The sequence below is a fragment of the Onychostruthus taczanowskii genome, unplaced genomic scaffold (genome assembly GCF_017590055.1).
Source record: "Onychostruthus taczanowskii isolate IOZ18803 unplaced genomic scaffold, ASM1759005v1 scaffold74, whole genome shotgun sequence".
Classification (NCBI taxonomy): domain Eukaryota; kingdom Metazoa; phylum Chordata; class Aves; order Passeriformes; family Passeridae; genus Onychostruthus; species Onychostruthus taczanowskii.
In genome coordinates this window covers 3,045,342-3,057,260 of record NW_024505229.1, presented here as the reverse complement: position 1 = coordinate 3,057,260, position 11,919 = coordinate 3,045,342, and the positions used below count along the sequence as shown (strand labels likewise).

The 11,919-nt window shown below is 50.3% G+C and overlaps 1 protein-coding gene across 1 annotated transcript; it reads right to left on the bottom strand.

Moving 5' to 3' along the window:
• Positions 1-207: 207 nt before the first annotated feature.
• LOC121345543 (tubulin alpha chain, testis-specific-like) lies at positions 208-11,325 on the bottom strand. The gene is made up of 5 exons (XM_041422581.1): positions 11,265-11,325; positions 6,321-6,543; positions 3,263-3,411; positions 1,302-1,982; positions 208-593 (listed from the first exon to the last, which is right to left on the bottom strand). Exons 1-5 carry the CDS (start codon positions 11,265-11,267, stop codon positions 303-305), a joined length of 1,347 nt encoding a protein of 448 aa, XP_041278515.1. The 5' UTR covers positions 11,268-11,325; the 3' UTR covers positions 208-302.
• Between the last annotated feature and the right edge of the window lie 594 nt (positions 11,326-11,919).

The following is an 11,919-nucleotide window of genomic DNA, read 5'->3' as shown; positions in this document are numbered from 1 at the left end:
CCCTCCAGAAAAAGCTCCAGCTCGTTCTAGTCTCATGTTCTGGGCACTAATAGCTCTTCAAATAGCAGTGCCTTAAGGACAAGAGCTGACTGAAACACAGGATGGTTATTTTATTCAGCTACCTTCTTCAGAAAGGAATTCCATCTCTTGGACTGCTGACTGCATGTAGTTAATGAGTGTACATAGTGTTTGGACACTACGAAAGTTCTTGATTAAAGTTGTTTATTCCAATCAGTTGACATGATTTACATTGCTACTAAAGAGGCAGTAAAATGGCAAAGGCTTGCAATTCACTGTTGGATTTAATATTCTTCTCCATCTTCTCCATCCATCGAGTCTGTGCCCACTTCTTCATAATCTTTCTCAAGTGCAGCCAAATCTTCCCGAGCCTCTGAGAACTCCCCCTCCTCCATCCCTTCTCCAACATACCAGTGAACAAAGGCACGTTTGGCATACATCAGGTCAAACTTGTGGTCCAGGCGAGCCCAAGCCTCAGCTATGGCCGTGGTATTGCTCAGCATGCAGACTGCCCGCTGGACTTTGGCCAGGTCACCCCCAGGAACCACTGTGGGGGGCTGGTAATTGATGCCAACCTACAGGAGATGTAGAAGAGACCATGAGCTTCTTTGTGGTGTTTGGCAATGACAATAATCAAAGTCAGACAACAGGAGTTGATTAAAATGTGTCATTCACAAAACAGCCCTGCATGAGAACCTGTATCTCCACATCTCAGAATACAATTCAGGTACCCACAGAATAGCTCAGAGCAAACACACTCCATTGTGGGAACATACCATAGAGTTTTCCCCACCCAGGCTGAAAGAGAAGACTTCCCCCATGGGGCTGTGCAGAACTATTGCCAATCTACATTAGATTGCTTTCTCCATTGGCAAGTTGACCCTGCCCACCCCAGCTGTTCATCCCTCAACCCCCTACAGGCTGCTGCCCTTTGCCCTGCCCCTGTGCCCTCAGGTCACTGGCCACTGATCCCATACATAAGCCTGTGCACAGCACATGGTTGTGTCTTTGTCCCTGGTCCCTTTGGCATGGTGGATGCGATAAACCTTCACTGGAATACGCCATACAAAGACCCTTCCTGTTGTTCCTCTGCTGAGCTCTCTGTGGTGTGTGTGTGTGTTGAAATGGCTGCTCTCATGGCCTTACTCCGAGTGGCTTCTGAAGGAGATGCTTTGAAGAAGGTTGCAGCATTTCTACCACCCTGCCCCATTGCAACAAATGGCGCCCAACACCCAGGACAGTGAATGAGAAGTCTAAGAAATCATGGTGGAACTGAGACTTGCCTTAAATCCAGTAGGACACCAGTCCACAAACTGGATGCAGCGGCGCGTCTTGATGGCGGCGATGGCGGCGTTGACGTCCTTGGGCACCACGTCCCCGCGGTAGAGCATGCAGCACGCCATGTACTTGCCGTGCCGCGGGTCACACTTCACCATCTGGTTGGAGGGCTCGAAGCAGGCGTTGGTGATCTCGGACACGGAGAGCTGCTCGTGGTAGGCCTTCTCCGCCGAAATAATCGGGGAGTACGTCACCAGCGGGAAGTGGATACGAGGGTAAGGCACCAGGTTAGTCTGGAATTCAGTAAGATCCACGTTTAAGGCACCATCGAACCTAAGGGAAGCAGTAATAGAAGACACTATCTGACCAATGAGGCGATTGAGGTTAGTGTAGGTTGGGCGCTCGATGTCCAGGTTCCTACGGCAAATGTCATAAATGGCCTCATTGTCAACCATGAAGGCACAGTCAGAGTGCTCCAGGGTGGTGTGGGTGGTCAGGATGGAGTTGTAGGGCTCCACAACAGCTGTCGAGACCTGAGGTGCAGGGTAGATAGCGAATTCCAGCTTGGATTTTTTCCCATAGTCAACGGAGAGGCGCTCCATCAGCAGAGAGGTGAAACCAGATCCAGTTCCTCCCCCAAAGCTGTGGAAAATCAGGAAACCCTGCAAGCCAGTGCACTGATCTGACTGAAAGAGAAAATACAGGTGTTCAAGACATTGTGTGCATCAAGCTCAAGAAAGACAGTTCTGAATTCTGACACATACCAACTGTTCAAGCTTCAGAAATACAGAATTTATCCACCAAGAGTCAAGAAGGTGTCCCAGTAAAAGCAGTATTCTTGGCTGGTTTAAACCCCCTACCTATTGGATGGCAATCACTTCAAATCGCTAGCTTAAAATTCCTTCGACCCCCAGTTCTCAGCTGAGGCCATTAACAATGAGCAAGAAAAGCAGGAATATTCAAAGACCTACACACTATCTATCCCTTACAGTTACTTGGTATTCTCTAGCTGCACAAAAGTGGAGCAATCCCCCATCCCAGAGCTACTGTTGTAATGCTGCACGAGTGCCAAGCGTGTATCTCCGCTCGGGGAAGTGAGCTGTCACAGCCCATTACAGTGCCAGTCCCATTCACTCCACTCAGAAGACAAAACTAGACTGCCCTGTCCTCACAAAGAGGTGCCACATGATGCTCAGCTCCCAGGACTAACAGGGACTGCCAACAGCTTGTACAAAGAAATCATGACTGTTTTTCAGGTCAAAGTAAAGCCTGCTGCAAACTTATCATTGCTTTAATTAGAGACTGTGGCAATCAAGTGTCAAGAATAATTCCAGTTGTAATCTGCAAAAGGTGAACTTTACACTAAGACTCACTTAGCATTCCATATCAAAGCACCTGGGTTTTGTGCAATGAGAATTTCTACCTTTGTGACACAGACTGGGCAATGGACATGCTTAGCAGCCCTAAATAGGGAACCTGACCCTCCTAAATTGCCCCCTTCACAAGTTTGCCATATGACTGAAGAACAGGGGAAGCTGAAACATCCCAACATACTGAGATTTATTCCTTTCCTACTGTTATTACCATAAAATTAATCCAGAAATCATAATAGCAGGAAATGCAAACAATAGTCCAAACCACTGAAACAAGCATTCTTACTTTAAATTCCTTAAAAGAGCCACAGCCAGAGACCAATCCTTCTCCAGCAGGAACCATGAAAATAATTTTTGGTTCTGGCTTTCTAAACATTAAACTATATATGAAGTTTTAGGTGCCTCATCAGCATTTTAGGCCACTTGAAAGCCATATCTGACAGGAAAAATCCAAGCACTTTCAGCTGGCTAAGAATAAAAGCAGATGCAGACTAAGTCCATAGATTCTCATACCAGAAAGAAATTAAAGCACAGTTTATGTATTTGATAACCTCATTTCCAAATCCTGTTGAACAGATGTTTCAGAGTCTTACCAGCTTCCTGATGCGCTCTAGAACGAGATCAATTATCTCTTTCCCAACTGTGTAGTGACCTCGAGCATAGTTATTTGCAGCATCTTCTTTACCAGATATCAGTTGCTCAGGATGAAAGAGCTGCCGGTATGTCCCATTCCTAACTTCATCTGGGGACAGACAAGATACATATTATATAATATAGAAATATTTTAAGTACATTTTCTATATAGACCAGCTTTTTCAAACTTCTAGGGGTGTCCAGAATAATGTATTTAAACCTTTAGAGATAAAAAAACAATTACCAATCAGTAGGTGAAATCCTACAGCCTAAATTTTGAATAACTAAGAAAAATTAAGTTATTGCTTAGGAAACTACTCTATTTTACACCAAAGTTTAGAATTTTGACCTGTCAAAGCAATTAAAAACTGGACTACAGCAGAACAATTCTTCCAGTTTAAGACAACTTAAGGCCCATTTTGCAGCCCAGCAGTTGAAACCCCATTTTTCCCCTTCACTTCCCAATCCCTCCAGGATGCTTCTGTGGGCAGGCAGAGCCAACTCTGCTTACATATCCCTTTCTCTTCACTGTAGTTTCTGCTAAAGGTAGAGAAGGGTTCAAAAAGAACAGGAGATGCTCTTAGAGCAATTATCTAAACCCTGAGCTGTAAGCTGTAGCACACACATCCCCCAGCAGTCCCACATTTAGAGCCCCTAACTCCCAGAAATATGCACTTACACCCAAGCAGGCTAAAGCTCTGTCCTACCAGAAAGGTACAAAGACACCCAGCAGAGCTTTGTCTCTGGTTTAGCTCAAGCCACTCTTGAGTTGTGTGCTATTGCAGCATTGCATTCTTTAATTTAAGTCAGGTGGACAGCAGAGAGCTTTATTAACTACAGCTGAAGTTGCCTGTTTGCATGTATTTATTAATCTGAAATAGAACAAGCAAGAAAAAGAAAAGTAAAATTTAAGACCTAAAAATATAGTTAGCATTCAAACCAGTTTAGGCTGAGCAGCTCCCACTCCACTCTGCAATCCAACAGCCTAAAGTATTTCTAAGACTGCATCAAAATAAAACAATTTGGGAAAGTTTACCATCCCAAATACCCATGTGTCTAAGACTTCCTATAGTATCACTCCACACTACAAGGGACAAATATGGGTTATAAGGGAAAAATACAGAACCAAAATAAAATGGTTCTTTATCCTATGCAGACAGGGGTAGCATGAGCCAGAATGGTCCTCAGGAAGTAACAAATCTTGTAGAGCTCAGAGGATCAGTCACTGGACTACAAAAGTGTGTCTGGAACAAAGGTCTTGGGTGAGGGGACAGCTAAACCAGCTAGCCCCAGACATACTGTCCTTCATGTTTTCAAGTCTAGCTGGGGTAAACTGTTAAAGACACTTGTGATGGATTCCCAGATGTCACTGCCCTATTTTGTGCTGGAAAGTTTGATGGTATTTTACCACCATATTCACAGAGATATCCACCATCCTGCTGCTTTCTGCAAGAGCAGCACTGCTCTGGAAGGACAGAAATCCCTGTGCACGCATGTGACAGCTGCACAGCTGCTGCATGCACAAAGATAGGTTTTTCATAAATTCAGTGCATAGGGGCTTGCTGCATGAATGGGGAGACTCATGAGCCCTGCCCAGGAAACTGGGGCAGTAATTTTCACATTAGCCAGGGAGGAATAACAGCTATTTCCCAGAAATGCACATGATGTAACCTTCAACAAAAAGCCCTAATCTCACCTATCCCCCCACACTATGCCTGCATCACCAACAAGCACTAGAACACTCTACTTTTTGGCATTTGTTCCAAGACTCACCAGCTCCTCGGCCCTGTTTTGCCACCTGTTCTCCCTCATCTCAATTCTGAGCTGTTCCTGGTTGCTCAGAGCCACCACCTGGCCAGTGCAGAGGAGACAACAGACACAGGGCTCAACAAAGCACAAAGCCAGACCTGCAACAGCTCCTGGGGCTATCAGTGTATGGCCAAGGGTGCCTGGGCTCATTTCAAAGTTATAGCCCAGCACTCCCACCCTTAAACAGCCACACAGCCTTCTGCTCCCCTGAGAGGTTCATTTGCTGCGTTAGCCATAAGAAGGGGTCTGGTGTGTTACACTGAACAGAAGTTAGAGAACAGCCATGGTTTGGGTACAGAGGAGTAGCCTGAGAACAATCACATTTCCCCAACTCTGTACTGCAGAAAGATAAAACACAGCAACTGCATAAGCACAGGCAACACAGACCTCTGTTATAACAGCCCCAAATCACTACTTGAGGCAAGATAGCCAAAAACCAGCTCCAGAAGAATTACCTCTGGCACACACTGGTAAGAGGAAAACCAGGATTCCTGACACAAGGGATGAAGGTCTTGTGAAACCAGGAGCTCACATTGAGCTGACAATGCATCTACTGCCCCAGGCTGGAGGACTGGTCAGTAGCTGATGCTTGGGATCACATCTGAACACCAAGAGCCAGCGTTGCCAGAGCTTGGAACAGAACACATTTTCAGGAGTAGACTGTTTCTCAAAGACAAGGCACCAGGAAGCTGAAGCACATGTTCAGAAGTCCCTGAATTTAGGCCAGCTATGGGGACTCATTTCTGCAAGCACTGTTCAGCTTGCACAGATTGCTTTGGGAAACTACAGCAATCATTTCCGTGTACAATAAGGAATCTTCCTAATGATATATGTTGTGTCTCCTAAAGAGGTTCTACTGACTGCAGCACACATTATGCCATACTGTTCCAAGGGGCTGTAACTGTCCTCGCATAGCAAAAGCATGAAGCATGTTCATGAGACCCATTTAACTCCACAGCCTGGCAGAAGTTAATGCTGAAATTCTTGAAAGCTCCACAGAGCACATTTGCCAGTCTCAATGAAAATAAAACCAAGTATTTTCCATCACTACGAAGGTGTAGGCAAGCTTCGTGCACTAAAAACGTAAAGCCCCAAAGCATTTATCAGGATTAGAGGAATGGATCCCTTAGCCAAAACCAACAGTCTAAAGTATTTATGTGGCAATAACATGTGGCAATGTTCTCCAGTGCCTTGCACTGTCACTGTTACCTATGACTGCGGGTTCAAGGTCCACGAACACGGCCCGGGGCACGTGCTTGCCGGCGCCCGTCTCGCTGAAGAAGGTGTTGAAGGAGTCGTCCCCCCCGCCGATGGTCTTGTCGCTGGGCATCTGCCCGTCGGGCTGGATGCCGTGCTCCAGGCAGTACAGCTCCCAGCAGGCATTGCCGATCTGCACGCCCGCTTGGCCCACGTGGATGGAGATGCACTCGCGCTGCGGGACAGAAACGCATCGCTCAGCACAAACACAATGCCCTTGCTTAGCTAAGGCTCAGCACGCCCGGGGGGACTGCCAGCCCGCAAAGCCATTACAACATTGGCCTTATTGTCTCGGTGTTGGGGGCATTTGGCACAAAACACAACAGGACACAAAAGCCCCTTTGAGACTTCATCAGCTTCACCCAGAAAAACCCTTTTGGACATTATCATTTTTACAAGCTCATTCCTCTTCGTTATTCTTCAATCAGACAGGAAGAGGCTGATCAACTCTTTCAAGTTCTTCAGCCAATTTCTCTCTTCATACCAAACCGAGTATGTAGAAAAGCTGATGATCACACCTCTCACTGGCCTAAGTGTCCAGAACAGCAACACCCAGACCCAGCTCCAGGAGCACAGCCACCAGAGGCAGCACAATTCTCCCAGGATCTAGAAGTGCTTCATTTAATGCACACAAAACAAAAAAGTATTCTCCGGATCCCTTGAGGAAACTTTGTCACTCAGCATGAAAGGCTTTGCCTAGCAAACCCCTCACAACCCTCCATGAATACAGACCCATCAGGCCTCAAACCACACTGCTGTACACAAGGTACTGAACTCCTCAACAACAGATAAAACTACCTCATGACAGCCATACAGAAAATAGTTCATGGCAGCAAAATTATCTGTTCCCACCCATTTATGGATTCCCGTGTTTCCTTTGATGTCCAGAGCATAAACCCAGTTTCTTTAATATTGCAGCACAGGACTTCAAATGGTAAAGCCAAACCATAACAGAAACATCTCCAAATTCCAGGTCCATCTTATAGCATTTTATATTCAACATCTAGTTTTGAATGCCAGTAAAGCACATTCTAGAAGAGCCTACACAAACTTCAGTTTAATGTGACTGTTACCCAAAACTATGTTCAGACCAAATGACTGGATGGGACAATTTGGTTCCCTGCAATTTCAGGATAAGCAGGAGTACTGTCAGGCACAAGTACAGGCCAGGCAGAGAATGGACAGAGAGCAGCCCTGGGGAGGAGGACATGGGGGTGTTGGTGGATGAGAAGCTCAGCGTGCCCCGGCCCCGTGCTCTGGCAGCCCAGAACCCCCCTGTGCTGGGCTGATCCCCAGTGTGGGCAGCAGGGCAGGGGGGGACTCTGCCCCTGTGCCCTGCTCAGCTGAGACCCCACCTGCAGAGCTGCCCCAGCCCTGGGCTTCCAGCTCAGGAAGGATGTGGAGCTGCTGGAGCGAGCCCAGAGGAGAACACAGAGCTGCTCTGAGGGCTGGAGCCCCCCTCTGCTCTGGAGCCAGGCTGGGAGAGCTGGGATGTCCAGCCTGGAGAAGGATCCAGGGAGACTTTAAAGCCCCTTCCAGTGCCTAAAGGGGCTCTCCAGGAAAGCTGGAGAGGAATTTTGGACAAATGGAAACAGTCTTAAAATGCAGGATGATAGGGTTAGATTAGACATTAGGATGAAATCCTTCCCTGTGAGGGTGCTGAGACCCTGGCACAGGCTGCCCAGAGAAGCTGTGGCTGCCCCTTCCCTGGAAGTGTCCAAGACCAGGCTGGATGGGGCTTGAAGCAACCTGGGATGGTAGAAGAGATGAAGCTGGATGGTCTTTAAGGTCTCTTCCAACACCAACCATTCTGTGATTCTATGACCTGGAGCTGCCTAGTCCACATCCATAGTCAATGCAGAAAAGCAGGAGCAGTCCTTTCAAACTCATTAGGAATCCCATGAAATTAAAATTTGTATTTGTCAAAAAAAAGAGAATCACCTGTTCTCAAGCACAGCACTGAACTGTTTCTAAGCTCCCATCCCATCCATCCAAGCTGTATATTCAGTCCACATCCTCTCTGCAAGCAGTGTCACTCAGAGCTGCTGCCACCCTTCTCCTCTCCAAAGCCACTACAGCATCACCCTCCAGGCTGAAGCACTGAGCTTGTCTAGTGCTGCCATGGCAGAGAACACACAGCCAACCTGCCCCCCGTGAAAGTGGTGACAGGAAAGCTGGCTGCAGTGCCACAGAGACCAGACCATGGCAATGACTCAGGGAACATCCCTTCAGGAGAGCAGGACAGCCTGAAACTTTTTTGTAGGGACAGGAGAGCAACACAGACCACCATGTCAGCCTGGATCCTCACCTGAATGAGGTCCTACCAGTGACCTAAGCCTTGCTAGAGAAACTCCCAAGCAGCTGGGAAAGGTCACTTAAAGGGTGTGTAAGGACTACACCACAGAGATGGAAGGTGTAAAGAAGGGTATGTGGAGCAGCTGAGGCCATTGGCTTAGTTATCCAGGAGAAGAGGGGAGATTTGCTCATGGTCTAGAGCTTCCTCACGAGAGGAGGCACAGGGCTCTTTGGTGACCAGGGACAGGACCCAAGGGAAGCTGTGTCAGGGGAGGTTTGCCTGCATATGAGAAAAATAGCCTGTTCCCAGAGGGAGATCAGACAATGGAACAGGCTCCCCAGGGCAGTGGTCACAACCCCAGGGCTGACAGAACTCAGCACTCTCAGGCAAAGAGTGGGATTCCTGGGGGCGTCCTGTGCATGGCCAGGAGCTGGACTCAATGGCCCCTGTGGGTCCCTTCCAACTCTGAATGTACAGCTTGGCAACACAGCCACAGAGCAGGTGCTACAGGTGCCACACTGAACCACGGCATGTTTACTCAGACAAAATACAAAGTTCAACACACTGTACTGGTGCAGTGACTCCCTGCACCAGTACAAACAGCAGCAACTGAGAGGGAGCCCTGCTGCAAAGATCCTTAGGGCTCCCACAGAAACCAGCCTGAATGTCCCACAGGGTGCTCTTGTCCTCAGTAGGGCAAGCCATGTGCCAGGGAACAAAAGGAGACGTGGACTGCACAGAAGGCTTCCCTCTGCTCTGCACGTTCCTCCAGGTCAGATTCTCAAGGCTGATGCAAGGCTCAGGCTGGTATCAGGAAAAGCCTCCCCAGTGGAACGGTGTGGCCCTGCAACAGGTGACTAGAAAAGTGGGAGGGGATCTCCATCCTTGGAGGTTTTCAAAACTTGGCTAGACGAGGTCAGTCACAAAGCCTGGCCTGGTGCTACTGGGAGTCCTGCTTTGAGAGCTCTTTCAACTGCTTTCCTACAACTCTGCTAAGGACTTTCAAGTAGTATGTGGCTATTCAATGAAGCACAAACCTTTGTCAGACACTAGCAGGTTCTCTGCCCATTTCGTGCTGCATGGCCTTTTCACAGCACCAAGAACACTGAAGAACAAGGCTCAATTCTCTTCCAAAAGCACCAGTTCCAAGTTGGAATGACAGGCAAGAGAACTGCCACACTCATTATAGCTTGGGGCCTTGACACATCACTGATGAACTTCAGAATAAGGATTGAATGTACACAGACAGCGCTGGTAAATGCTGCATTCAAGCCACTGCAGAATTTACTTAACACTAAATGCTTTCCCCACACTGACATACATTTTTTGCAAGCACACGAAGTTTCAGGCAGAATTTCTCCAGCCCAGTCGGTTTCCTTTCCCTACAGGATGTGGCAATAGAGCACTGGCCTGTCCTGTCACTGCCCTTCCAGCAGCTGCAGACTCAGCCCCTTGCTGCACTCCCTGCTGGGCTGCAGCCCCCCAGCTCCCCATGGCACTGCTGGACCAGGCTCTAGGTCCTCTGCACTCCCAGCACGGTGCTCAAGGTCCAGCTGCACCTGTGCGAGGCTGATGGAAAGCCAAGCTTCCTGAGAATGGCTGTGCCAGCTCAGAGCAAGCTTATCAGCACACATAGGGAGGAACGCTGTTTCCCTGGGATGGGACTCCACGGAACCTGCATCCTTTGCAGAGACCAGGGGCTGCATTCATACTCTTGATTTGACTTTATTTGAGAACCGTGACAATAAACAACCCCCAAGGGAAGGGTAAGAGCAAGAATCTCAACACATCCCACCAACATTCTAACTTACAATAATTTTCAGCTCAACAAGTATTTCCCACACATTCACAAGCCTACAGCAGCAGTCTTGCTACATTTGTAAATCCATGTAATCTTTTGACAATCTCCTTTCAGAGATGTAGGAAGACAAGACCCCCACGAGGAAGAGCCGAACGCCCATCCCAGCCTCCAGCCGTGCTGCCCAGCTCAGCACCTGAACCCTGTCCTGTGGGACATCCCAGCCCTGTCACACCTCTCAGACTACCCTTCAAGGTGACTCAACTTAGCAGCACATCCTCGCCAGCCAGTATCACAAAGTCCTTCAGGAACTCATCAGCCCAGCCCCCGCGCTCCCACCGCGGACAGCCCCGGGGCGGGAGCGGCAGCTCGGCAGCACTCAGGGCAGTGGGCCGGGCTCCTCCCTCCGGCCCCGCGGGTCGCGCTCACCGCGCGGAGCTGCCCCGGCTTTACACGCCGCGGGAACCCGGCGGCTCTCCCGCGCTGTGCGGGCAGGGCGCCCGGGGCTCGCACGGACAGACGGCCCCGAGGGCTGACGGTGCACGGGACGGAGCTGCAGCCCTTGAGCCGGCCGGGGCTGAGGGTCCCGGGGGCCGCCATGTTCTCGATGAGCCCGCCACCATTTTGGGACGAGACGGCGGGAGCGCCAGGGCGCGGGACGAGACACGGCTCGGGGCAGCGAGACCCCCTCCCCCCCACTGCCCGGCGGGGCCGTCCCGCCGCCCATCCCGTCCCCCCGCGCCGCTACAGCTTACGGAGCGGCGCTGGGCTGCCCTGACCCTCCGGGCCCTCGCCCACTCACCATGGCTCAGGAGCGCCGAGACAGACGCGCAACGTGTCTGGACAGCACCGCAACAGCAGCGGCTCTCACCGGGCTCACCTTATATAAAGTGAGGGGCGGGGCGCTCGGCTCCCTGCGCTGTGCTCATTGGCGTGGCGTGCGCTCACCTGTGGGCCATTGGGTGATAGAAATGTCTGTCATCATCCTACGCGAACTATTGGCTGATTCGTAACAAAGGGCGGGGAGGGGGCGGGGTTTAGTCTTCCCGCCAACGAAGACCGGCACCTTCCTCCTCAGGGTCTGCTTCAGGCTGGGGTCGCTGTGGCCGGGCAGCGATCGCTCTGTCCCGGGCCGGGGATCGCTCTGTCCGGAGCCAGCGGCCGAAGGGCAGGGGGCTCAGCACTGTCCATCCCCGGGTGTTGGCCAAGGGCTAAGAGCTCAGCCTGGAGAGCCCAGAGTCAGCGGCTGCTGCCCTGGGAAGGAGTCCTGAGGGACCGGGGGCCGCTCGTGGCCTCGCACCCACGGGTGTCCTCGGTGAGTGCTCTCCCTGTCCCAGCTACGCGCACTGAGCCCGGGGAAAGCCACCAGTGAAACGCCGGGCAAAGCTGGGACCGAGGCATGGCACCCCGGATCCTCTGTGAGAGCCCGAGAGCCCCACCTCTGCCCGGTGGGCACC

Excerpts from the sequence above, each read along its gene's own strand:
- LOC121345543 (XM_041422581.1), bottom strand. Across the intron at positions 1,983-3,262 it reads TAGAGCGCATCAGGAAGCTG|TCAGATCAGTGCACTGGCTT; the intron begins GTAAGACTCTGA and ends TTTCTCTTTCAG. Across the intron at positions 594-1,301 it reads GGTGTCCTACTGGATTTAAG|GTTGGCATCAATTACCAGCC; the intron begins GCAAGTCTCAGT and ends CATCTCCTGTAG.